The sequence below is a fragment of the Zalophus californianus genome, chromosome 6, assembly GCF_009762305.2.
Source record: "Zalophus californianus isolate mZalCal1 chromosome 6, mZalCal1.pri.v2, whole genome shotgun sequence".
In the NCBI taxonomy this organism is placed as follows: domain Eukaryota; kingdom Metazoa; phylum Chordata; class Mammalia; order Carnivora; family Otariidae; genus Zalophus; species Zalophus californianus.
In genome coordinates, this window is record NC_045600.1 from 1,854,801 (window position 1) to 1,881,788 (window position 26,988).

The following is a 26,988-nucleotide window of genomic DNA, read 5'->3' on the forward strand; positions in this document are numbered from 1 at the left end:
ACCCACAGTACTTTTTGATACTTTACAAGAAGGGAACATTTACAGTAATTTGCAGGGTTCTCTTCTAAAATAAGCACATGAACATCAGAGCAGAGCTATGTAAAAGAAGTACTTACTTCATCAATGAAGACATGGGTGAATTCCATCAAACTCTTAGCACTAACAATTTTCTGAAGCAAGACCCCTGTTGTCATATAAATTAACTTGGTGTCTTCTGTTGCTATTTTCTCTAACCCTACCTAAAAGTAGAGAAGGAAAAGAGAAAGGAGAAAACTTTCAGGTTTAAATGGTTTGCATTTAACTACCAAAAAAGGCTATGTCCATTTATTATTGGAGATAAATAAGAAAGGGAATAAAAAATACAGAACTTAAAACTATTGTTCTTGGCGTGCCTGGGTGGCTCAGGTGGCTGAGCATCTGACTCTTAATCCCAGCTCAGGTCTTGATCTCAGGGTCATGAGTTCAAGCCCCACGTTGGGCTCCACGAGCGGTGTGGAGCCTACTTAAAAATAAAAACGAAAACTGTTGTCAAGTTGATTTCTTTCTTCTCTTTTTCGGGGGGGGGTAAACTATGGCTTATCTAGTCATGTCTCATCTGTACCATTTTTACATAAAGACAACAGTGTACAAAGACCTCTATATACAAAGAAAAATTACAAAAGCCATGAGTCTGAGAATTCTCACTTCTTTCCTGTTCAACTGAGAAACTGAAGTTATTACCAAGAAATTCAGTTTCACTATTTTCGGGGACACCTGGGTGGCTCGGCTGAGAGTCCCACTCTTGATTTTGGCTTGGGTCATGATCTTCAGGGGGCTGAAATCAAGCCACATATCCGGCTTCACACTCAGCACAGAGTCCGCTTATCCCTCTCCCTCTACTCTTCCCCCTACTCGTGCGAGGGCTACCTTTCTCTCTTTGGAATAAATAGATAAAATCTTTAAAAGAAATTGGCTAAGAAATTCAGTTTCACTATTTTCTTTTTAAATTACACCACAGTTCTGCTCTGTAAGCAGTTGGTTTCATTTCCAATCCAGAAGAAAATAACCACATCCTATCATCAACTTACATGGAATAAAAAATTCACAAGGAGGGAGACGGCTTGCTCTCAATCTCACCTGATAGCCCACCAGACCACCCAACGTCCAGGCTCGCTCTTTACTGATCCATCTGGCAATACTGCTGGCCCCTATCTTCCGGGGTTGAGTCACAACAATGTTGCAATAGGCAGAGTGCTGACTATAATGATCCAGGATATACTGTGGGAGCTGAGTACTTTTACCACTACCCGTGGCACCATGTATAATCACCACAGAATTACTTTCTATCAGAGAAATAACCTAGAATTAAAAAAAAAATTCTTTTGAAATTGCCACAAAATTAACAATGACATACAGTATTACCTATAAGCCAAAAACTTTATCTTAGTAGGATGTTCAGAGTTTATCTTCCTTTCATCTTTAAAAGTTAAATTATTACCTAACCATCTAAGTATCACAATAGAGAGAAAGAAAGCTACAAATGGCTGCTACTCTGAAAAGCACTCCAACCGCTGAGCACAGGAACTGCTAACAGCCACAGAAAGCCAAGCCCGGGCAGCCCAGCGCTCCAGGCCTCCACATCTCCACCCAAACACGGAGAACACCTGGGGCGCCCGGGGGGCTCAGTCGGATGAGCGGCTGCCTTCGGCTCAGGTCCCCACATCGGGCTCCCTGCTCAGTGGGAAGCCTGCTTCTCCCTCTCCCTCTGCCTCTCCCCGGCTTGTGTTCCTGCTCTCTCTCTCAAATAAATAATATCTTTAAAAAAAAAATGAAAACACTCAAGGATTTCTATAGTTCTTGTTAAGTCTAAAGATTATTTTAAAATTTTGTAATGAATCTTACACAATTCTCCTGAAAAACAGGAAAGTACTGTTGCTATTACCCTCAGGTGGTTTTAAATTTTCCTTTTTTTTTTTTTTTTAAAGATTTTATTTATTTTTGAGAGAGCGAGCGCACATAAGCGCGAGCACAAGCTGAGGGGAGGGACAGAGGCAGAAGCATACTCCCCGCTGAGCCGGCAGCCCAATTCGGGACTCTATCCCAGGACCTGAGCCAAAGGCAGACACTTAACCGACTGAGCCACCCAAGCCCTGGTTTTAAAATTTCATTTGAAATTCTGCAGATGCATTTTCAAACAATTAATTTCCACTGTATCACTTACAGACTGTATGGAGCATTTTTAAAAACTCCAACCTAATTCCTATCCACCACTCCCTGACTCCACCCTAAATTTATCTAAGCTCTTATCTCTCTGGCAATTGCTATGGTCGGGGAATACAAATTATGAGTATAGGCCTCTAAAAATTAATAAAGAATATATACTCCACAAAAGTTTATGGCTCACTAAAACAAAACTTAAATTTGGAACATTTATGGTTTAGTTTTATCTGTAATTGATCCTTCCACTAGTATGTTAAATGTTTCAACATGCTCACTTCTGACCTGGTTTAAAAACGTGTAACTAGGGCGCCTGGGTGGCTCAGTTGGTTAAGCGACTGCCTTCGGCTCAGGTCATGATCCTGGAGTCCCAGGATCGAGTCCCGCATCGGGCTCCCTGCTCGGCAGGGAGTCTGCTTCTCCCTCTGACCCTATCCCCTCTGATGTGCTCTCTCTCTCTCATTCTCTCTCTCTCAAATAAATAAAATCTTAAAAAAAAAAAAAAAAAAAAACGTGTAACTAGGGGCACCTGGGTGGCTCGGTCGTTAAATGTCTGCCTTCGGCTCAGGTCATCATCCCGGGGTCCTGGGATCGAGCCCCGCATCGGGCTCCCTGCTTGGCGGGAAGCCTGCTTCTCCCTCTCCCACTCCCCCTGCTTGTGTTCCCCCTCTGGCTGTGTCTCTCTCTGTCAAATAAATAAATATAATCTTTAAAAAATAAATGAATAAAAGTAAAATAAAATAAAAGTGTAACTAATTAAAAGCGTAATCAGCCTGCTGCAATATCTGGCCCAGCATTGTTTAAAAAAATGATATACCAATGACTGACCAAATCAATTAATAGGCCAGTAGAACGTTAGAGAGAACTGTGGCCAGGGGACATTATTAATTTACAAAAAGACTTGGCAGTGAGTTTTTTCCAAGCAGCAGCGCTCCTGGGCCCGGCAGCGGTGTTTCCCTCCAGCTACCTCAGAGGAGGGAAGGCTGAACAAATCAAAGTGCAGCCCAAAGGAAGACCATAACACGGTTGTTATGAGGCCCGGGCACATGCTGCTCTGGCCACCTCCGAGTCTGGCACAAGCCAGGTGTGCTGGCCTGGCACCTCATCACTTTCACACCGTAAACCAAAAAGCTGGGCCTCAGACGTTTATTCAAACAGCAGAATTATATTATGACAAAAATAATTTTACCTCTTCCTTACATCGATTTATAGGCAAATCAGGATATTTATAATTTGTCTCTGGGATGCATGTCACATTGCTTAATTTAGCCGAAGACGGCCCTGGACCTGTATTCAGACAAACAAATACAATTAAGTATCTGAAAAAGGAGAAGGTAAACAACCCAACATTATATACGACATATACATGCACACACACACAAATGTAAAAGTACATTCTACAGGCTAACAATGCAGCAGGGTAACCAGTAAATTCCCTCAGTACCCACTATTAATCATTTACACAAGCTGAGCAGACTTACACCTCCATCACAGCCATCAGCGTGGTAGGCTTAGCACCACCTCCTAAGATGAAAGACCTACAAAGCACAGTACCTAGCACCTGAAAATGGTACCACGAAAATTAGTAAAGGACACCTCATTTGGAATGGCCTCAGGAGGCGGGCAGGAGCAGCGCTCCTGCCCGCCCCCCTCACTGACCACTGCAGACCCAACGGGAAGACACGCCCCTTGCTCATGGATACTATGTTACCTTCCCAGCAGGAGGAAGGGAGGTTTCCTCCGCCCCTGCAACAGCCCAGCCAATGGGAGACGGTCACGGCCCAGTTATACTTTGAGCTCAGTTTACTCCCAACAACAACCCCACTCCCCGCCCCCCAAAAAAGAGTCTCCTCTGCTTTGTTCTCAGGTTTTTCTCTACCTTGCTTGTCGCAGATTGAAATTCTGTTATTCCCAGATAAATCTCTTTTGCTGGTAAAATAACTGGCAGTTTAATTTTTTAAGGTTGACAGTACTAAAATGGTTAGCTTAAAGAACAAACTTTTATTTCAAATTGAGAATGCACCAATTTGTTATTAGGTTTTTTTTAAGATTTTATTTATTTATTTGAGAGAGAGAGCAAGAGCAGGAACACAAGCAGGGGGGGGAGAAGCAGGCTTCCCACCGAGCAGGGAGCCTGACAAGGGGCTTGATCCCAGGACCCCAAGATCATAACCTGAGCCGAAAGCAGACGCTTAATGACTGAGCCACCCAGGCGCCCTGTTGTTAGTTTCTTACTACTAAAATAAATTAGTAGACACCAAATACCACTGACGAACTACAGGTATCCTGAAAAGGAGCAACTTGACTCTGATAAAGATGCATGATGCAGCGCTCTGACCATTATCATCCTCCTATAAATATACCCCCGCTCTCCAGCAATGCTAGAAATTCTGGACCTCAAGTCATCACCTGACGGATTGGAAAGTCATCGAAATTCACAGGACACAAACTTTTTTTTTTTAAAGATTTTATTTATTTGACAGAGAGACAGCAAGAGAGGGAACACAAGGAGGGGGAGTGGCAGAGGGAGAAGCAGGCTTCCCACTGAGCAGGGAGCCCGATGCGGGGCTCAATCCCAGGATCCTAGGATCATGACCTGAGCTGAAGGCAGACGCTTAACCGACTGAGCCACCCAGGCACCCCAGGACACAAACTTTTATTGGGAAATAAGTTTTTACTTCCAAAACAAATACTCTCTAAATGCTCCCACCTCTTCCAAATTTAGAGCTCATTCCCCTTCCTCAGTATCTCCCCCAACGCCCCCCCTTCCTCCCAGCCCTTCATTTCTCTGCCCCATCATCTCCTCCTCCTGTGTTCTGCCATAGTCCCTTCCCACCTGATACACATATTGTTTCATAACTAGTCTAATAATAATTAAAATATAGCTGTTCTCCTATATTTGAATCGAGGTGTGTAGTACTTGTTCCAAATTTTAAAAACAGAGAAGCGAGACCTGTTATAATCTCTCAGAACCAAGGTAGCTTTTTTGTGGACAACAGCACTCTTCCTAGGGCACCAGGGGCCACAGCCACAGGAGGGTTCTCCAAATCCTGCCCTCAGCTCTCTGATCCTCTCGTCAGTGCACAACTGGCTCTGGGACTCTCAAAAACATGTATTCTTCTTCCATTCTCCTGTCTCGCTTTCCTCCCATCAATCTGCTCATCTTTTGAAGAACTCCATCACCAATGCCACCCTGTTTTCCCAAGTGGTACACCTACCCCTGGTCTCACCCCTCCAGAAGGCTCTCTCAACTAAGGAGTCCTTAGAATTAACCACATTACCTGCCAAACATTGAGGTGGAGCAAAATTCAATGCGTGGACAGTTCCTGATTTAAAAATGGTTCCAACAGTTCATTAAATTACTTCGAACTCTGAATGGCGGCTGGGTATCCAGGCCAACCCACAAATGTAAGAATCAGATATTTATAAAAATAGAGGAAAAACAAACACGTTCCCATACTTGATGCTGGCAGGTGTATCAATCAGTAATATAGGAGAGGGATGCACACAGCAGCAGAGGAGCTCCTGAGCTGGAACACCACTGCAAGAAGAATAAGCAGCGTGGACAGAGTGGGAATGAGAAAGGCAGGAGCAACTCTGCAAAGAGGCACCAAGGTGGCAAAGGCTCTTAGAATGACAAAAAAGGCAGCAGCTATGCTGTTTGCTAAGAGACTTTAAGACGCAGTTCACTGTGCTAACAGAGCCGTTACTTTGACAACATTGATGTGACTTACATTCCTTGATTACATGCATTTTGAAGGTTGCTACTTAAAGACAGAAATCCTACAGGAAAAAATACTCAAAGTCTTAACTCTATTGTCTAAACCCTAGCCCTTCCTCCAGAGAACACAAACACAGTTGGACGTTTCTAGGTCACTGGCTGAAGGACACCCAGCACAAATCAAGTCCTGCCTCCAAGTCCACCGCCAGAGAGGGACAGGAAACCAAACAGGGAAATGTTCACGGCCACATGGCTCTTTCATCTGTGCATCAGCAACAAAATCAAAGGAGGTGACCAGGAAAAGCATCATTGGTTAAGTTCTCAAAGAAAAGAAAATGGATAATTTAGGGAAAATCAGCAAACTACATAAGGCAAAGTGTAATCCAAAAGTGCCATGAGAAATATGTCAAGCTCAAAATTCACTATTTTTATTTTCCTTTTATCTTTTTGTCCTAATATTAAAATATTTTACATGAACTGGAAAAAATTGGAAACCATAAAAACTGCCAGTTTCTCTTCATTAAGCCACCCCACCATATTCTCATCAAGCATATATAAAAATCTAACCAAAAAATTTAGCAGTTAGGGGTTCCAAACAGTATATAATAGATTTGAACTGGAATATATAACATTTTATTTTATTTATTTATTTGAGAGAGAGAGAGTGAGCATGAGAGAGTAGAGGGTCAGAGGGAAAAGCAGACTCCCCACTGAGCAGGGAGCCCGATGCAGGACTCAATCCGGGGACTCCGAAATCATGAACTGAGCTGAAGGCAGTTGCTTAACCAACTGAGCCACCCAGGTGCCCAACATCTCTTTACTTAAAATACAGACACTGTACATTACATAAAATAAGTTTAATTACTACATTACTGACTTAACCATTACATATCACTTTTTCAAGTACAGAATGGCATTCTGAATATAAAATTAAACAACGTGTTTCCCTTTGTAGTTAGTATATATTCCACACAGGCCATTCTCTTAAAACCAAAAGAAAAGCTATGAGTAAGATGGAAACCACAACTAAAAATATTACCACACGAAAAGGGCAGTAGCATTTAATCACAAGCCGAAGACACCATCCCAGGACAAACTCAAAACCGCTGCAGGAAAGCAACAGAGGGGCACCTGGGTGGCTCAGTTAGTTAAGCAGCTGCCTTTGGCTCAGGGCATGATCCCAGGGTCCTGGGATGGAGTCCCGTGTCGGGCTCCCTACTCAGCAGGGGAGTCTGCTTCTCCCTCTGCTTGCCGCTCCCCTTGCTTGTGCATTCACTCTCGCTGTCAAATAAATAAACAAAATCTTAAAAAAAAAAAAAAAAAAGGAAAGCAACAGAAACACTGCAGGAGTTCACAATTTGGGACCAGGATCAACCAATTCAGAAATGCCATTAGATCTCAATTTTTTAAAAATGATTTACCTTTAACTATATAAAACAATTCTAATGCAGTTTATACAAACTCCCTGAGTGTGCATTCAGGATTTATATTTAGAAATAATTTTTTAACTTAAATTCAATTAATTAGCATATGGTGCATTATTAGTTTCCGAGGTAGAGTTCAGTGATTCATCAGTTGCATACAACACCCAGTGCTCATTACATCGTGTGCCCTCCTTCATGCCCATCACCCAGTGACCCCATCCCCCCTCCTCCCTCCCCTCCAGCGACCCTCAGTTTGTTTCCTAGAGTTAGGAGTCTCCCATGGAGAATCCATACTGTATGATCATATAAATTTCTAGGAAACAGACCAGGTTACCTTGAGACATGGCTAGGAGTGTGTTGTGGGGTGAGGGGTGGGGAGAGGCAGGAGGGATAAGCTGAGAAGAACATGAACACACTTTCAGGGGGTGGCCGTGCTCATTACCTTGACTGTGTCGACAGTGTCATGAATGTACAGATGTCAGAACTTACCAAATCGTACTCTTTGGTATGTGCGGTTTATTGCATGTTGATTATACCTTAATACAGCTATTTTAAAATAAAAAATTATTTTAAAAAAAGAGCCTCTCATGGTTTGTCTCCGTCTCTGATGACTTCCCATCCAGTTTTCCCTCCCTTCCCCTATGACCCTCTGTGCGGCTTCTCATATTCCACACACAAGTAAAACCATAGGATAATTGTCTTTCTCCAATTGACTTACTTTTGCTCAGCATGTTACCCTCCAGTTCTATCCACACCGATGTAATGGTAAGTATTCATCCTTTCTGATGGCTGAGTAATACTCCATTGCATATATGAACCACAGCTTTTTTATCCATTCAGAAGTCATTGGACATCTGGGCTCTTTCCATAGTGTGGCTACTGTGGACATTGCTGCTATGAACACTGGGGTGCAGGTGCCCCTTCGGATCCCTACATTTGTATCTTTGGGGTAAATACCCAGTAGTGCAATTGCTGGGTCGTAGGGTAGCTCTGTTTTCAACTTTTTGAGGAACCTCTACACTGTTTTCCAGAGTAGATGCACAAGCGTGCATTCCCACCAACAGTGTAAGAGGGTTCCCCTAGAAATAATTTTTTAAACCACTTACTTAGATGAAGTAGCACCTGTATCATGCCAAAATCAAAAGTGTTTTGAAACAAAGTATTTTATAACTGGATATAACCCAGTGGTGTGGGACTGGGACTGGAGATATGGGTGTGATCTCCTGGCTTTAATACAGACCAGCCCAGACACAGGAAGAGCTGTGTGCACACACACGTGTTAACCTCAGCTCTCTTCCCCAGTGCTCCAGAGGCACCTCAAAACGTGGAGCAGCACCTTCCTGCCCCCCACGGCCATCCCCTCCCTCGCCCCAGATCCAACCCATTACCACACCCTGTGCAGTCCATCCCATGCCTGCCCGCTCCCCCTGCTGTCGTCAGCCGGTCATCACCCCGGAGTCTCCCCTGGACAGGACCACGCCTCCTAACTCTCCTTGGGTCCGCTCGGACCCCCTCCAATAGGACCAGGGTGGTCTTCCCAAAACACAGTTCTAATCATACAACATCCCCCTCCTCCCTTCGCACTCATCCCAGGATTAACCTAGAACCTTTAATGGCTTCCCGCTACTCTGAGTATCAAGACCAAAATTCCTAGCTATGACCCACAGCCTCTGCCACCGGTCATGCCTCTCTCATCCAGCCCCATCCAGTATAGCCACGCTAGTTCTCTACTGCTCCTGCAATAAACTAAGTGGCTTAAAACAATATACACTCTCTCAGAGTGATGGAAGTCCGAAGTCCAAAATCCATCTCAATGAGCTTTAAATAAGCTCAAGGTGCTGCATAGATGGTTCCTGCATGGATGGTTCTGGGAAGAATCTGTTCCCATACCTTTTCAGCTTCTTGAAGCCACCTGCATTCCTTGGTTTGTGGGGCCCTTTCTGCCATCACTCCAAACTAAGGCTTCCACTATCACATCTCGTCCTACTGACTCTGATCCTCCTACCTTTCTTGTGGAAGAACGCTGTGATGACACTGGGCCCCCTGGACAATCACCCCATTCAAGCTCTTTAACTTAATCCCAGCTGCCAGGTTCCTTTTACCCTGGAAGGTACCACAGTCACAGGTTCAGGGGGTTTGGATGTGGACCTCTTGGGGGGCTATTACCCAGCCTACAACTGACCGTGCCCAGGCCTGCCCACCTCCACTCTCGATTCCCCAGCAACAATGCCTGTTTAAGGGCTGGAGCACCAGGCCTCCCCGTCACAGACCTTCTGTATACATTCCCTCCACCCTGATCCCCACACCACCCAGGAAACTTCTATCATCCTTCAGCTCCAAGCTCAACTGTTACTTTCTTGATACCTCAGCTCAAGTCAGAAACCCTTGTCTCAGGCCCCCATAGAGCTGTCTTTCAGAGCGTTTATCTCCAAAAGCATTTACTTGTGTAACTACATGATTAAATGGTAATCTCTGTGCAAGGAGGGGCCAGGTCTTATTACTTATCATATTCCCATGGCCCCATACAGTCCCTGGCACACACCTTAACAAACACTGGTCACTGAATGAATCCTCTCAACAGAGTCAAAACTGTAATTTATGTGACTTCCTGGTGAAAAGCTCCAAACTATAAAGATGCCAGGCACAAAGAAACAAAGAGCAGTTCCAAATATTAATCCAAGTCAAAAGTTACTAGAGCAGACACTTCCAATGGCAGGCATTCATCTGTAACCTCGCTACCTTCAGAAAACAGCAGTCCCATATGGTATGCCCCGGGGTCAGTACATACGGGTGTAACCAGAAGGATCACATCACAGTCATCTGAAAACTAATACGCTTCCCCAAACGGAAAGATGAGATGATGGGTATCTTTGCACAAGAAGACGTAGGGCTCTTTCGTGCTTCTACGGAAGCTGTGCTGTACTCCACTACACGTCCTCTGTCCGCAGACATTTAAGAGACCTCCAAGGCTTCCCACAGACAAGCAACGAAGCCATCAGCGTTCTTGCACATACAACTCTGTACTTCTCTTAGCACAAGTAAAAACTAGATCAAGGGGCACACACATTTTGAACTATCACTTCTGGTGATAGTATACTAGACTCGTCAGACAAGTATTCCTCCTGAGGACAATAAGGGACAGTAGAGGAAATACACAAAGGGCACCTAGTGAGGGAACCCCACGTAAGGAAGCGTGCAGTAAGGCAACAACGCAGACACGAAGGCAAAGAACTCAACACGCTTTCACCTTAAGGTGAAACACAAGCAACGGGAAATTAACCTGAACACAGTACAGTGACCAAACAATGAGAAAACAAAACTAAATGAGACACTGGGGCACAGATAATAGCTCAGAATTTTTCCACAACTGGCAAAAGATATTCTGTACTGTCAAGAAGCCCAAACAAATCCCAAGAAGAATATAGGTTAATGTACTATTACATATGGACTGTATTTTGCAATTTTTAAAAAGGCTAAAAAAGAAAAGGAAATTACTCTAACCCCAACTTCTGCCCTTAAGTGTGAGGAAGTGTGTAAACAGGGTAGAAGGACAGGAGACGGGGCTTCTTAGTTGAATTAATAGAAGGTCTGTGATAAAGCAACAAATCAAAAGCTAACTTCTGTCATACAAATAGGGACTGATGTTAATAAGATAACTAGCTGCACACTCACAGAAAGTAAGCAGCTTGATCCCAACACTCAGCAGCTACACCCAAGGCAGGCAGGGGTGGAGGGAAGAGAGGAGGTGTAAGAAGAAACTTTTACTTTATACATTTAAGCATTATTTAAAATTTCATTTTAATGTGTTTGTTGTTTAAAAAAACTGTAATCATTTTTTGAGGGCGCCTGGGTGGCTCAGTCGTTAAGCATCTGCCTTCAGCTCAGGTCATGATCCCAGGGTCCTGGGATCGAGCCCCACATCGGGCTCCCTGCTCGGCGGGAAGCCTGCTTCTCCCTCTCCCACTCCCCCTGCTTGTGTTCCCTCTCTCACTGTCTCTGTCAAATAAATAAATAAAATCTTTAAAAAATAAATAAATAAATAAATAAAAATAAAAAATAAAAAATAAAAAAACTGTAATCATTTTTAAATAAAAATTTTAGGTAGTTCTAGAGGGGTGCCTGGCTGGCTCAAACAGTGGAGTATGTGACTCTTGATCTTGGGGTTGTGAGTTCAAGCCTCATGTTGGGTGTAAAAAATAATAAAATCTTTAACAATTTTTTTTTTAATTTTAGGGAGTTCTAATTAATAGTAAGATAAAAGACCATTACTAGTCTTTCCAAAAGACAAACTATTTAGAAACTATATTTAAAAGAGAAAAAAAATTACTGATTTACAACCCAATATACACTCACCCCCTCAAAAAAAAATCCTGAATTAACTAGCAATATGTATTCTTTCTTGACCAAAATATTACATTTCTTAAAGACTTTAAAGTGTGTAATGTTTTATTTGTGAATAACTAATGCAGCATATTGTTCAATATTTAAAAATACCCATTTACCTGGCCCACTGGTTGACTGATCACTGCCATACATATCAAATTCTTGTGCTTCAAGCTGTCTGTATTTGTTAATATACTCCACTTCTGAGCTCTTTCGGCTAAGTGGCCTGCAAAGAATATTCAATGTTAGTATACTGTTTCCGAAAAGCCAAGAAACCCCATGTGCCAGAGGAATTCTTGAATAATTCCCTTTGCACTAAATCATAGAAGAACACATACAACTGAAAATATGCTCCACTCCACATCTACTCGCCACTTAGTGCAAATTCAAACAGTGAAAAACCATTGTTCCCTCCTTCAGAGTGGAAGAATGAATATTCTCCGATCACAGCGGAGAGTGGTAAATGGGTAAGACCATTTGTTATCCTGAAGGGCAATCTGCCGGTATCTGGGCCACACTTTCCCCCGCAGCGTCTTCCACGGAGCAGTATTTCACCACATCGCAGGCACAGACATGCACAGAAGCGCTCATTTACTCAGCAAGCAGTTACTGAACACCCAGCACATGCGAGGCACTGCCCTAGACACTAGAGATAGAGCAGGAAACAAACCACGTCCTTGCCCTCACGGAACGGTCACTCAAGTGGAGGAGACACAAGGGAATACGTGCTCATCAGGGGTACGGAGGGAAACTTAAAAGGCAAAGGTATAAAGGACTCCAGGGAAGAAGGGTCCAAACATTATGAAAGGGAGGAACATTTTTACAGTGTCTGTAATAGTTAATCCCTGAAAACCAATGCCCAACGGAGGGCTAAGCTCAACTACGACACACTCCTACTTAGTATGCATCTTTTTAAGGACTACCACAGCTATTATTCACACTAGTAGGTATGAGTCCGAGATGCTAACGCCCAAGTTAACCAGTCCAAGATGTTAAGTTAAAAAAGGTAACTGCAATGTGATATGCAAAATATACTATTATAATGTTTGTAGTCTCAATATTTAATTTAATGGCCCTGCTGTCAGAGAAAAGACTGTATAATACCAATTCCTGAAATAGGAGATTTACTTTAATAAAATGCTATTTGCATTAAATCCTACTTTTGCCTGATATTCATAGTTAACAGGAGCATTCTTTTGGTCACCACTTACCTGACGCTCTTTAATCCACTCAGCAAATTAATAATTAAGGGCTGACTCCATGCCAGGCACTGTCCTAAACACGGGATAAAGTAGCTGCCAGGGATGCCTGGGTGGCTCAGTCAGTTAAGCACCCGACTCTTGATTTCGGCTCAGGTATGATCTCAGGGTCGTGGACTGAGCCCCACGTTGGGCTCCATACTGGGCATGGAGCCTGCTTAAGACCCTCTTTCTGTCTCCTGCTGCCCCTCCCGCCCCCCCAAAGCAGTCGGCAGACTTTTCTCATGGAGCTTCCAGTCTGGTTGAGAAAAGAAAAATAAAGGAAAACAAAGAGTATGTTAGAGATAAGTCCACAGAGAAAAATACAGCCAGGAGAGGAGATGGAGTGAGGGTGGCTGCAGTGTTAATTGACGATAAGGTGACACTAAAGCAAAGATCAAAACAAAGTTAAGAGAGGGACCGTGCAGCAGCCCTATGAGGGGAAAGACCTCCTGACGGAGAACCCCGGAAAGCCAGAGCCCTGAGGCAAGTGTGCCAGCAAGAGTCAGGAGACAGAAGGAGCCAGAAGAAGTGGGGGGAGCCTAGAAGGACAGGGAAGTGGAATGGCTCCCAGGGAGGGCAGGGGGCAGACTGCTGGCAGATGCTGATTACAAAGATTTTGGCTTTTGCTCTGAGTGAAATGGGTTTTAAGCGGGGACAGAGAAATAGCAATATCGAACTCCTATGGTAACAGGCTGGCTGTGAGCAGCTGAAGCAGGGTGAGGTGACAGGGGCAGACACGGCAGAAGCAGGGAGACCACCTAACATACTAGCACAACAACCAAGGCCAGAGACAAGGTGGCTTGGACTAGAGGGGCAACAGGTAAGGGGGAACCACTGGAATATGCTGGTGTACTAGATCTGGGTATGAAAAAACAAGAGTCAAGAACGATTCCCTGGTTCCCGCTGTTGGGAAGACCAAACACGCACACTGTACCCTGTGCCCCACAAAATGAAGCCACCAAGCCAGGATGGAACACATGGGCTGTTACTGGAGTCTCTGAAAGCACAGGTGACGGCAGACGGGGGACGAAGACCAGAATTCAGAGCACCAGCAGGCAAACCAGGGGCGCGCCTGCCACTGTTTAACTCTGCCATCCCCTGAGCTGAACTCACTGCAAATGTCTGCCAAATGCAGACACAGGTCCAGCATAGACAGAGCACCCCAGAAGCTCCCCTGTGCCCCATGGAGCAAGAAAGGGGACCCCAAATGCTCAAAGTGAGGGCAGTCCCCAGTTTTTCTCTTTTCTCCTTTCTCTCATGTTCCAGGGGTCAGCAAGAGCCTCAAACTCTGAGGAGGGGAAACACCATCTCCCAGAGGGTAGGGTAGACCCTCACTGCCTACTTTCCTCCTGGGTCCTCCCACTGCTTGACCCCAGATGTGAATGCAGGCAGATGTACTGGCAGGAAGCGCAGGGTGGAGCAGAGCAATAAAGGACCAAAAAGGGGAGCTGCCTTAGGGATAGGAGAGTACCTGGGAAATCCAGACCCACCCCCCAAGGCCATCCATAAGCTACTGGGCTCACCCCAAGGCTTCAGAGCATGCACAGACCCCCAACAGCTCACCACAGACTGAAGACTGAGGGCTTAACTACAGAACAGCCAGCAGGTGGCACCCAGCAGGACAGACCCAGACAGCACTGCAATGGCTCTGAAAACCCACCAAAACCTTGGGCACCTGGGTAGCTCAGATGGTTAAGTGTCTGCCTTTGGCTCAGGTCATGATCCCAGGGTCCTGGGATCAAGCCCCACATCTGGCTCCTTGCTCAGTGGGAAGCCTGCTTCTCCCTCTCCCACTCCCCCTGCTGTGCTCCCTCTCTAGCTGTCTCTCTCTGTCAAATAAATAAATAAAATCTTAAAAAAAAAAAAAAAAAGAAAAGAAAAGAAAACCCAGAGACCTCGAACCCCACAGAAGGCTGGCAGGAACTTGCTGCCTGAACACAGCTGCTCAGCTGCATTCCCCAGAGGATTTAAACAAGCCCCAAAGTCCCATAATATCAGAATGCCCAGGATACACACAACTACTCAGCATATAAAGAATGAGGAAAATCTCCAGAATGGAGCAATGACCACTTAAGATACTGGCTACCAATTTAGAAACCCTACACCTCACACCAATCTCAAATCAATTCCAAACTGATTCAAAACCCAGGCACTTATGTTTTTACGCCAAAAGCTAATGCTCTCCAACGTTCAAGAACTTTGGAGAAGGCCTTCATAAACAGGAGCACGAAAAGGAAAAGTCAAAAAGGACAATATCAACAAGCTAAACTGTCATTTAAGCTGATGAACAACGTCTCTAGAAAGGGCAAGAGCAATAGTCACTCAGGAGAAAACATCTGCAGTGCATGGCACTGGAGTACGTTAAGAATTCCTGTAAATCAAGAACATATGCACAACCCAATATAAACGTGATTTTTACCTTTTAAAAGGTACATGCATCAGTGTATTTCTTTTTTAAGATTTTATTCATTCATTTGACAGAGACACAGTGAGAGAGGGAACACAAGCAGGGGGAGTGGGGGAGGGAGAAGCAGGCTTCCCGCTGAGCCGGGAGCCCGATGCGGGGCTCGATCCCAGGACCCCGGGATCATGACCTGAGCCAAAGGCAGACACTTAACGACTGAGCCACCCAGGCGCCCTGAATCAGTGTATTTTAATTAAAATATTTTAAAGAAAAAATAACACTGGGAAAAGAAATTTAACACAGTTTTAGCGTCTCCTCAAATGTTAACTGCATCTTTTTTTTTTTTTTTTAAGATTTATTTATTTATTTATTGGGGGGAGAGGGAGAGGGATAAGCTGACTCCCTGCTGAGCATGGAGCCTGATGCCGGGCTCCATTCTCTAGCCTGAGATCACGACCTGAGCCGAAACCATGTGCCCCTTAACTGCATCTTTACCAGCCGAAAGAAAGAAGAACCAATAATCCAGAACTTTAAATCCAGTAGCAAAGGAATTAAAAACAGGCTATCGACGGTCTCCTTACAGTGACAAGTCTTCCCTTCATTGCTATCTAATGCTCCTGGACACCACATGAGAAGGCAATGACAATGACCAAAAAAGAAACTGACCAGTTTCATAGTTTAACTTTTATGTCCTCCACACAAAATATCCTAAGGTTTTAATTCATTACAAACAATTCATTTATTCAACTTACTAAAATGTTTAATAAAATCCAAGTTAATCTGATCATAGCCTAATAAACAGGAAGGATTAACACAAAGGTACTTTTTTTAAAGATTTTATTTATTTATTTGACAGAGAGATACACAGCAGAGAGAGGGAACACAAGTAGGGGGAGTGGGAGAGGGAGAAGCAGGCCTCCTGCTGAGCATGGAGCCCAACGCAGATCTGGATCCCAGGACCCTGGGATCATGACCTGAGCCGAAGGCAGATGCTTAAGCGACTGAGCCACCCAGGCGCCCCCACAAAGGTACTTTCTTACCCTGATCTACAAATATTTACATTCTCCATCTACATGGTAGTAGGAACATGACTGGAAAATTTGGGCTCTATTTCAATCAAACAATCTCAGGATCTAGGACAGAAAAAAATACAATTGATAATAATACTAGTAGCATACCCTGAGCACTAGAAACACAGGTTTACACAATTAACCCATCAGAGGAAGGTGTGCTGAATGTAAGCTGATTGGTAAGAAAAAGCTCTGTGAGGGTTGGACTTGAGCAGTCGTCACGATGGCAAGACAGATGCCAACTAAGTGTCCTGGGGGTGGGAGATGGTCTTCGAGGAGCTCTCTGTGTAGTAGCTCACTTACCTTCAAATCTCCACTCAAAGGACACCCCCTCCCCAGAAAGGCCTTCCCTGACCTCCACATGGAAGTGGGGAGGCCTCCAGCGGATTAAACACCCGCCCCCCATCTGTGATCTGTGACCAGCTTGCTGGACGGCTCTTGCTCCTACCCGTCTTCCCACCGGAAGGTGCTCTCCACAAGGGAAGAGACTAGGTCTGTCTCGCCCACTGCAGCAGCCCCAGTCCCTAGCCAGCATTAGGCCACAGCACAGTCATCACACTCTGCTGAGTGACTAAGAGCCAGCAATTCCAGTGGAGGGCAGAGCAGAATCTAATCAGAAAGGACTAGAAAACAGGGAGCAGAGAGAACAAGAACACAGACCAACCTTTCTGTAAGTTCAAAGGAACAACAGAGCCAAGGAAAACATGCTGATGTCTTCCCTCAGACAGAAGAAAAACACTGGGTGGTATTTAAACAGGGCCCTGGAAACAAGAATTATGATGTGGGTAAGTGGAAAAGAGAAAGAGTAAACATCTGCAAAGACAGAGTCAGTGTGAGCCGCTCTGAAGGGTCAGAGGCAGCACGACAAGCATCGGGACAGTCAGGCCTGAAAGGCAGAGTCTGGGGGGGGGGGGGGGCGAGAGGGGACGCCAGGTAGGAAGGGGTGCCGCCAGACTGCAGAGGGCCCTGAGAAGAACCTGGTTTATGTTCCATAACAATCCATGTCTGACATTGTCCTCAGAGGCAAAAATTTTAAGAATTAAAGCAATAACGAGGTTATTCAAAGGGAGAAGTGTCAGGATTCATCGTGACTTTGGCAGAAAATCTGGTAGGACACTTGTGTCATGATAAATTTTCCTCTCCTCTCCTTTTCGTACTCTACACAATGTAATATGAAAACCTTCTCATTGAAGAGAATGAATGCTGACATTGGGCTTTTTCTCACAGACAAGCAGTAGGAGCTCCAGGCTGACCACACACATCACTCCTGATCATGCATGACATACAGGTCTGATGTAAACCCCGTCTGTTCCTCATGGTTCACTTGCTGGAAAAAGCAAGGGAAGAAACAAATGTTATAAAAGAAAAAGCCACCATGCAGTCATTTAACATAGAACTAGAGAGTATAAGACCCGTCCACTCTTGAGCAAAAGACACACAGTACCTGAATGAAAAATAGCACAATAATGAGCATTACGCATCATTGGTACTCACCCAAGCAGTAAGTGTAAGCGTCTCACCTTCAGCTCCAAAGGAAAACACTCTAATATTAGATCTTCTATAATGAATTATAAGACTTTGTTTTCAATTTTGTATGTTCTTAGATCTCTATTTTTTCCTAACCTTAATCTATTATTGCTATGTTTTTAAAGAGATTATAAATTATATTTTAGAGTTACCTACTTGAGCATTTATGTCCTCTGGCATTACAACTTGCTTAAATATATAAATTTAACTACTATTTAAAAAGAGAAACAGGGGCGCCTGGGTGGCTCAGTCGTTAAGTGTCTGCCTTCAGCTCAGGTCATGATCCCAGGGCCCTGGGATCGAGCCCCGCATCGGGCTCCCTGCTCCACGGGAAGCCTGCTTCTCCCTCTCCCACTCTCCCTGCTTGTGTTCCTGCTCTCACTATCTCTCTGTCTCTGTCAAATAAATAAATAAAAAATAAATAAATAAATAAATAAAAAGAGAGAATGTGTACAAAAAATAACCTTTACTAAATATTTCACATGATGGATATCAGCATTCTTTGCCTACTTTGCTCAATCATAACAAATTTTCTCAAAATGGGTACTTTGCAAATCGTCAAGACTGATCCGTTTTTTCCTGCTTTCATTGGAGGGGACAGTGACCTGGCTTCTAGATGGCCTGAAAGTTAAGCTGAAGAATAAAAGCAGTGTGGTTATTTTTAGAGCTCTACAGGCATAAAAATACAGCACTAAACTGTGACCTACAGCTATGCATAGCAGAGCATCGCACCATGCGACAGTCTTCACCGTAGCTGGGAGCACATCCGTGGTGCCTCACGCTATTGTTCTCATTTCATTACCAAAGATAAGTCTGAGTGCATTTAGGACCAGAGCCCACTGCTGCCGGCATCTTTTTCAAATAGACTGAGCTACGTTCAAAAGGTAGACCATTATATAATTTGCGAAGAATGAATGGTAAGTTATTTTTGTCATTTCTTCTAGCTTCCTTACAAGGTGAATTAATGAGCAGTCTCCCTAAATGAAGACATCACAACCTCATTCCTAACATAGAAACTTATTTATTTCAAATACAGTTTCAGTGGGTAAATAAGGAGGCTCATTCCTTCCAACAGGGGATACATCCAGGAGAACAACATATGCCTGAGTAAAACACAGCTTCATCACTAATTCAAGCAAGCTCTTTGGCAGCATCACCACATCGGATCCACCAGCTTACCAGGTACGCTTTAAACATTTTCTGCACAAAACCTAAGTCAAAAGTGTGTTTATAGATAGCACTTCTTATACGTTAATATTGTAAAGCCTCCTAAGAACTTTTTATAGCCAAGTGTCAGTGTTAATTTTCAGAGAATGTTCAGTCTGGTGATTATCTCTTTGTATATTTCATTTCTGCTTAGCTACATAAACGTATTTTCAAAGCTTGGTTTTTGGTACTGACCTAGTTAGAGACTGAAAAGCTTTAATCCATGTTCTAATCTTATTCTGACCAGTGAAAAACTCATGCACTTTTCTAGCAAATTTATTACAAGGAAAGATATTGCTCATCAGAACCACAACATTTTATGCAAATAAATAAGTGAGGATATTTCCATAGGCTAAAAATGCCACTTTTTGGCTGGATGAAATGGCCAAAATATGATTCCTACAAACCTACACACTATCCTGGCTCCGACGTAGTGACAAAGACTCTGCTTCGGGAATTAAAGTGGCACCTGAAGGAGCGAGAGAGATTAATACAGGAGATCGAAAATGAACAAAAAGTTAAAAAAACAGGTGTGGATTACAACTGGCTGAGAAACTACCAGAATCTCCACACGACCATCCCAGCTACGGAACAAAGACAACTTGAAGTCCTTTGCTCACAAGTTCAGCCTTGTCAAACTGGAACTATTCTCAGCAGGTAAAAATACTATGTTCTCTTTTGTGATATTCTGCTACTGTCAAGTCTAAGTTCCTCATACATCTAGACTGGAAATTGTATTCTATCATGTAAATTCTTTAATCATGTGTATCAAAAACCTGGCAACCAAAATCCCCAAGGATAGACTGGACAAAAATATCCATTGACATCTTACTGGCTAGGAAATATGTTTAAACCATATTCAGAATTTCTTTACTAAGAAGCTTAATTTTAAAGGAATGAGCAGATTACTCAAAAAGGTGAGCGACTACTATAGGATCATGTTATTTAAGCTGTACTTTGGAGATAAACAGGTATGAAAAAAGAAAGTTTCTGAACTGAATGTTCATTACTGGTTTCCCTGCAGATTTCGAGAAGTTTTAGCAGAAAATGATGTACTGCCATGGGAAATAGTTTACATCTTCAAGCAAGTTCTGAAAGACTTCCTAAACAGTACTAACAAAGGTAACCAGCAAGAAGGCGCGGAAGAGTCAGGGAACACAGACTGTCCTGTTCCTTCTGTGATCCTGGGCACAAGCTCCAGGGGTTCCAATAAAGACGAAATACCCACGATTTCTAGTTACGTGGACAAAACCACAAAGAACAGGTTCCCAGCATTCTCGCATAGAATATGGAACCTACCATATTATTACCCATCAAGTTAAGTCACTTATAACCAGAGAAGTTTTTATGGCCATCTTTAGAAGCAGAACTCTTAATATTAAGAATACAAAAAAGTAATGTGATTTCATGTTTCTCTGTTGCAAAGTCAGATGTTAAGTAGTTTTTAACTATGCATCCTATGTTTCAAATAGTGTTCCTTTTTTATCCGCTCTAAAAATGCAATGTTTTATTGAACTGTATACTTTTAACTAAAATGATTCCTAAAGACTGAAAAACACATTTGAAGTATTTTCTTAGACTTCAAACACATCTCACAGGAACAAGTATGGAACTGGACAAATTCTGTGTGAAAATTAGACATTAACCTTGACTTTTATTCCGAAAGGAAGCTATGTATAGAATAAAATAAATGATTGATGTGAATCTTGCTTTTACAATATAACACAGAAATGATTCCAGCTCAGTCATTCTCAGCGGGGAAGGGGAAGATGGGCAGTGACAGAGAAAATAATGTGCAGTTTAAAGACTAAGTAGTGCTTTACTTCACCGTTCAAAGTTGTTAATAATTACAACACTTTTAATCTCAATTAACACAAGGGGAAAGTAAAAAATATAGAGCTATATTGTATCATTAAAAAGAAACAGGCTGGGTTCATTGAAAATAACAAATATTCTGGGGCCCCTGGGTGGCTTATTAGTCAGTTAAGCCTCCAACTCTTGATTTCGGCTCAGGTCATGATCTCAGGGTCGTGGGATCGAGCCCCAGGTTGGGCTCCCTGCTGAGCATGGATCCTGCTTAAGATTCTCTCTCTCCCTCTGCCCCTCCAGTCCTCTCTAAAAATATAGCAAATATTCAATATACAAAATTCAATATTTCATAATTTCATTAAAGTAGAAAACTAATCACTGGATTTTTTTTTATAAAGTCCTAGGATCTTTATCATCTTAAAAGTCCAAGGAACCTAATGTTTACTTTATATTTAGAGATTTGCTGTTTTTTCCCCATCTAAGAGGAAAAATATTGAAGACTAGAACTCAATATCCACTCCAAAAAAAAAACCCTTCTGAATTTTTTCCTGGACTCTTGGCCAACATCTACACCATTCTGAACGAGCTTCAATTTGGTCTTTAATCCTGTGTCATAAATGGTGTCAACCTGACCAGGGTTTAATAAGACGAGTGGAAACACAGCCCTAAGTGGATCTAAAATAAAGACACCTCTCATTCCTGTTCCCTTTTGATTGTTTTCATGAGCTATTTATGACTCTTTAATCACTATAAAAGTCTTAAAGTAGAAATTGTGGAAGAGCTAAGTATCCCCAGAAGTGCATAATTGATTATTGTCCAGTGAATACATTAAAAATAGAGTTTTAATATTATTGCCTCAATAGTGATAACAAAATTTGTTTTTTTTTTTAAGATTTTATTTATTTATTTGAGAGAGAGAATGAGAGACAGAGAGCACAAGAGGGAAGAGAGCCAGAGGGAGAAGCAGACTCCCTGCCGAGCAGGGAGCCCAATGTGGGACTCGATCCCGGGACTCCAGGATCATGACCTGAGCTGAAGGCAGTCGCTTAACCGACTGAGCCACCCAGGCGCCCCAAAATTTCTGTTTTAAACAACATGGAGTTTGTCTACGAAATGCGGCACTAGAACTGGCCACCTCACCATGTGGGTTAGGAAAAACACACCAGAAAGAGGCCACAAACACTCCATTCTCTCCACAAGGCATCTCCATCAGCCACCGCACAAAAGAAATGACCAAGCCCACCACACTTCTGAGAGGTGCCATGCTCCCTGTCCAGACAGGAAGAAGAGGATTTTCTCAAGTCCCCCCTGTCCGAAGCTTCCTGCAACTGAAGAAGCTGCAGACAGTTAGGTGACCCACTAGTCAAGGAGGAACATGAACCCCACGCTGCTCTAAGTCACCCATGACGCAATCAATTCCACAACCAGACTTTAAAGGGGAGTGGAAGAAATACACTGCATTTTGGTACGCAAAGTCTCCATCTCTGTTTGTTTTGACAATAACCTAATAACCACATTTCCAGTGAGAGCATTGGTGTATGTAATTTAAAGCTATAGTTGTTCCTAGAAAATCTACAAATCAAATAGAAATTTTAACACAAATAACTTCCTAAATATTAACAGATCCTGCTTCTATACTTTGGGCTGGTTATAGTACCTAAAGTTGGGAGGAAGATGAACCTCAAAAACATAAGGGGGGTGCGGATGGGGGAGAAGAATACCAGGAAAGCTTCAGGCATGTTTTATAAAGAGAGAGTATTGACGCAATGACTAAAAGCTTTAGCTAGGAAATAGTGAGGTGTAAATACATTAATCCACATAAAAGTACTCTGCATATGTGACACATCATAAGCTCTCAAGAGTTAGCATTATCAACCAGCCCAATCCATTTAACAGTGTTAAAGTCATTCTTCCACATGCCAGACACTGTGCGAGGCACTGCATATATACTCTCATTCAATCCTTTCCTCGAAAGTAGGTAATATTAGTCCCACTTGGCAGATGAACAAACAGCCTTGGACACGTTCAATGGCTTGCCCGGTATCAGGGAACAAGAGCTTGGGGATTCATGTCACTCTGTCAGGCCCCTGCACCCCTCCAGCCTCGACCTACTCTCTGAGCTCCAAATGCATAGTCAATTGCCTACTTGACACACCTCCTCTTGGATGCCCACAGGCAAGCACAGAGTTTGTTTTTTGAAAGGATAAATAAAAATCAAGAAAGAAACAAAGGAATCAAAACAACATACATCCACAAACGAAAAGCACAGCTATTTAAATCTTTTTTTTAACAAAGAAATTTGCTTTTTTTATTTAAGATTTTTTTTTTTATTTTGAAAGAGAGAGAATGAGAGAGAGCACGAGAGGAAAGAGGGTCAGAGGGAGAAGCAGACTCCCCGCTGAGCAGGGAGCCCGATGCGGGACTGGATCCCGGGACTCCAGGATCATGTCCTGAGCTGAAGGCAGTCGCTTAACCAACTGAGCCACCCAGGCGCCCATAGCTATTTAAATCTTAAGCTCAGTACATGACACCACCACCAAGCCATCCAATTCTATAAGCCAGAATCTCAGAACCATTCCGGAGGGCAGAGGAACCAAAAATACCTCACAAACAAATAAGACTTGGGGCACATGGTAAGGGCTTTAGAGGAGAAAAAAAATGTTGAAAGAGATTAGAGAGGCAGAGAGAGGAGGTGTGGGAGGACTTGTGCAGCTGTGGAGGCCATAGGAGACCTCTGCAAGAAGTAAGACATTGGAACAGGGCCCAGAATGAGGAGAGCACTCAGTCACGGGAAGAAACTGGACTGCGGGGGGGCATTCCAGGCAGAGGGGTAGATGCAGAAGCCCCAAGGCAGAAATGAGTTCAGTGTCTTCCAGACACAGAAAAAATGCCAGTGTGGCCAGAGTACAGCAGATTAGGCAGACGCCAGATGGAGGAAGGCCTGGCAAGCCACGACAGAGTCTGCATTTTGTTCTAATGGCAATCTATCCACAGAAAGCCGTACACCTACTCAAAGAACCTTGGGAGTGAATGTTTACATAAAAATTTGCTCATTTAACAAATAGTAACTGAGCATCTACTTCATGCCAGGTATTCTTCTAGGTGCTAGAATAAATTGTTGGAGGGCAAGGATGGAAGCTAGGAGGATAAAAATAGAAGCCTTTTGCAATAATCCAGGAAAGAGATGATGGTGGTTTACTTAGTCCGGGGTGGTGAAAGTATAAACAGTGAAGTGTGCTCTTATCCTGGAAACATTTTACAGTACAGTTGCCAGGATATTTTGATTTTCATTGGATTGAAAACACACATACACACACACACACACCCCTTAGGGAAATCAGCTATGATCAAAGGAGTAAGGCAGATTTCATGATTCAGTCAAGGCAGGAGTGGATAAGGAGGCCACTCTCATTTCCAGTATATCATAAGCAATCAATAACTGGGATCTACTAAGGCAGTTCATTCATGCAAACAAGTATCTGGGTTCCTACAGTATGTCAGGCACTAGGAGGTGGAGATTTGCTGATAATCTGTTAACTCACGAAAGTCTTACATGGGGAAAACAACATAAAGGAATTCCATACAGGTACTAAGAAAAGCACATGGGGTACTGGGCAAACAGCTGTTTACTTCAAGTGGGGAGGGTCACTCGCTTGGTTTTCTTCTGAGCCTTCCAGCTGCTCCTTCTCACCCTCCTTTGTTCATTCCATCTTGTCAACCTCTAAATGTTCAAGGGCTCCAGGCCTGGGTCCTTGGACCTCCTCTCCCTCCGCACTCAATCACCCACTAGGATCCACCACCCATAGTGTGGGTGAGATCATTTGTCTCAAAGCCTTAAATCCCCAAACATCTGGCTCTAGCCAGATTTCTCTCCTCAACTCCAGATGCTTATATTTACTGCCCACATCTACAGTACCCACTAGTAATATCAAGTTAGAGTGTTCGAATCAAACTCCTACCGCTTCCCCATCCACCAGCCCCTCCTGAAGTCTTCCTTTCTCAGTAAATGGCAACATGCTCCAGCTGCTCAGCCAGAAACCTTGGTGTCGCCCATGACTGGCCTCCCCACTCATGTTCTGTATCTGGTCCAGCTACAAAGGCCTCGCCTCTGTCTTAGAAACATACGCAAACTACGCTACGCTTACCACCCCCACTGCTACAGTCCTGGTCTAACCGACCACCCTCTCTCCTGGGATGCCGTGTTAGTGAGCGTTCTCCAGAGGAAAGAAACCAACAGGACCAGTGCGTACACAGAGAGAGAGAGATTTATTTTAAGGAATTAGCTAGGCCAGCAGGCTAGAAACCCAAGGAGAAGTTGCAGTCCGAGTCTAAAGGGATTTGGCAGAATTCCGTCCTGTTTCAGGAGGTCAGTCTTTTCGCTAGCCATGTCTTCAACTGATTTGATGAGGCCCACCCACAATTCGGAAGGTAATCTGCTTTACTAAAAATCCATCCACTCAAATGTTAATTTCATTCAAAAACCACCTTCACAGAAACATCCAGAATCATGCTGGGCCAAATACAGGCATGATGGCCCAGCCAAGCTGACACATAAAGGTGATGTCAAAGATGATACCAACAGACTCTTCCCTGATCTCCCTGCTTCTGCCCTAGGCCCTCTCCAGTCCATTCCACACAGCAGGGATCGTTAAAGCCTTAAGTCATGTCACAGCTCTGCTCACAACCCTAGAGTGCCCTCCAATGGTTGCCCAGTAGCCTCAGATGAAGTAGAAAGTCCTCCCTGATTTCAGGGACAGTTCTGGACCCAGCTCCATTCCCTCTGAGCTCCCCTATTCTCTCTCACACAGCTACTCCACTCCAGTGGCACACAGATACAGAACACTTTAATGGCAAAGTGACCTACCAAACTAAATCTGTTAAACAGATAAGAAGGTCTTTAAAAAGACATGGCCTTTGTGAGTGAACAGAAAATAAGAGTCCTTGGAGAATGACACACACATTAACATCTGTGCAAAGCCTATATACTGAAAAACAACAAGGCAAAAAGGAAAAACTGGGCGCCTGGGTGGCTCAGATGGTTAAGCGTCTGCCTTCAGCTCAGGTCATGATCCCAGGGTCCTGGGATCGAGTCCCACATTGGGCTCCCTGCTCCTTGGGAGCCTGCTTCTCCCTCTGCTTCTCTCTCTCTCTCTCTCTGTCTCTCATGAATAAATAAATAAAATCTTTAAAAAAAAAAAAAAAAAGGAAAAACTAATATACTTATACGTGGAGTCAAACACATCCATCCTTACAACATAATAACACAAGGGATGGAAGTAACTTTCTTAACAAGTGATCTGAACCTCAGCTATAAAATGGGACTTCCCTTGTCAGAAGGACTGAGACTGTTGTGCACCTGTGTCCCCTGACACAAAGCTCAACACAGCAGGCACTTAACCCGCCTGAGATGTGCCAAGAAGGAAACACTGAATTACGTAAAAAGGAACCACCGGATATAGTGGGAAAGTCTTCTCTGGGACAAAGTACACTTTAAGGTGCTAAAGGGTCTGATATTTTCTATTTCTCTCTCTTTTTTTTTTAAAGATTTTATTTATTTATTTGAGAGAAAGAATGAGAGAGAGAGAGCACATGAGAGGGGATAGGGTCAGAGGGAGAAGCAGACTCCCTGCTGAGCAGGGAGCCCGATGCGGGACTGAGCTGAAGGCAGTCGCTTAACCAACTGAGCCACCCAGGCGCCCCTATTTCTCTTCTTTTAATGCTGGTGGTCACTACTCACACGACCTATAAAGCTGATTTAACAGTGCTCTTGTGGACTGAACTCCAGAGAGCTACTCTAAGCTACTTAGGCTGACTGTCCTCTCAGACGTGGTTTCACTATGTGATATCCTATGCTTGTAAAGCCTGTCTTCCTGTACGTCAAATGTTTTTCTCACCAACGTCAAAACCTACTCAAAGTCTCCTTTCTGGAAAGACATTAGTCAACAAGCCAGCCACTGTGGCTGAGACTGGCCTTCAGGTCAGCTCACCCTAAGTCAATCCCAACTCT

General features: G+C 43.5%; 2 protein-coding genes across 6 annotated transcripts in view; one reads left to right on the forward strand and one right to left on the reverse strand.

Moving 5' to 3' along the window:
• Positions 1–26,988, reverse strand: part of TDRD9 (tudor domain containing 9) — a 115,184-nt gene that overhangs the window by 82,559 nt on the left and 5,637 nt on the right. For all 3 annotated transcript variants that reach the window (XM_035728297.1, XM_035728298.1, XM_035728296.1), the window contains exons 2-5: positions 11,844–11,950; positions 3,386–3,483; positions 1,117–1,338; positions 117–239 (exon numbers count right to left, since the gene is read on the reverse strand). In XM_035728297.1, coding sequence (XP_035584190.1) covers positions 117–239; positions 1,117–1,338; positions 3,386–3,483; positions 11,844–11,950 — 550 coding nt within the window. The remainder of the gene's footprint in view (positions 1–116; positions 240–1,116; positions 1,339–3,385; positions 3,484–11,843; positions 11,951–26,988) is intronic.
• RD3L (retinal degeneration 3 like) lies at positions 18,749–20,896 on the forward strand. Of its 3 annotated transcripts, XR_003516049.1 has the most exons (4): positions 18,749–18,883; positions 19,003–19,148; positions 19,524–19,829; positions 20,197–20,896. XR_003516049.1 is itself a non-coding variant. In XM_027572701.1 (3 exons), the coding sequence occupies exons 2-3, from the start codon at positions 19,531–19,533 to the stop codon at positions 20,492–20,494; spliced, it is 597 nt and encodes a 198-aa protein (XP_027428502.1). In that variant the 5' UTR covers positions 19,010–19,148; positions 19,444–19,530; the 3' UTR covers positions 20,495–20,854. The 3 variants fall into 3 exon arrangements, 2 of the variants coding, with proteins under 2 accessions (XP_027428502.1, XP_027428501.1); XM_027572701.1 differs by lacking the exon at positions 18,749–18,883 and having other exon boundaries at positions 19,010–19,148; positions 19,444–19,829; positions 20,197–20,854; XM_027572700.1 differs by lacking the exon at positions 18,749–18,883 and having other exon boundaries at positions 19,011–19,148; positions 20,197–20,854.

Bases quoted from the DNA above. Each gene is read 5' to 3' on its own strand.
- RD3L (XM_027572701.1), top strand. From the start codon at position 19,531: ATGCCACTTTTTGGCTGGATGAAATGGCCAAAATATGATTCCTACAAA. The intron at 19,830-20,196 runs GTAAAAATACTA...GTTTCCCTGCAG, and splicing joins ACTGGAACTATTCTCAGCAG to ATTTCGAGAAGTTTTAGCAG.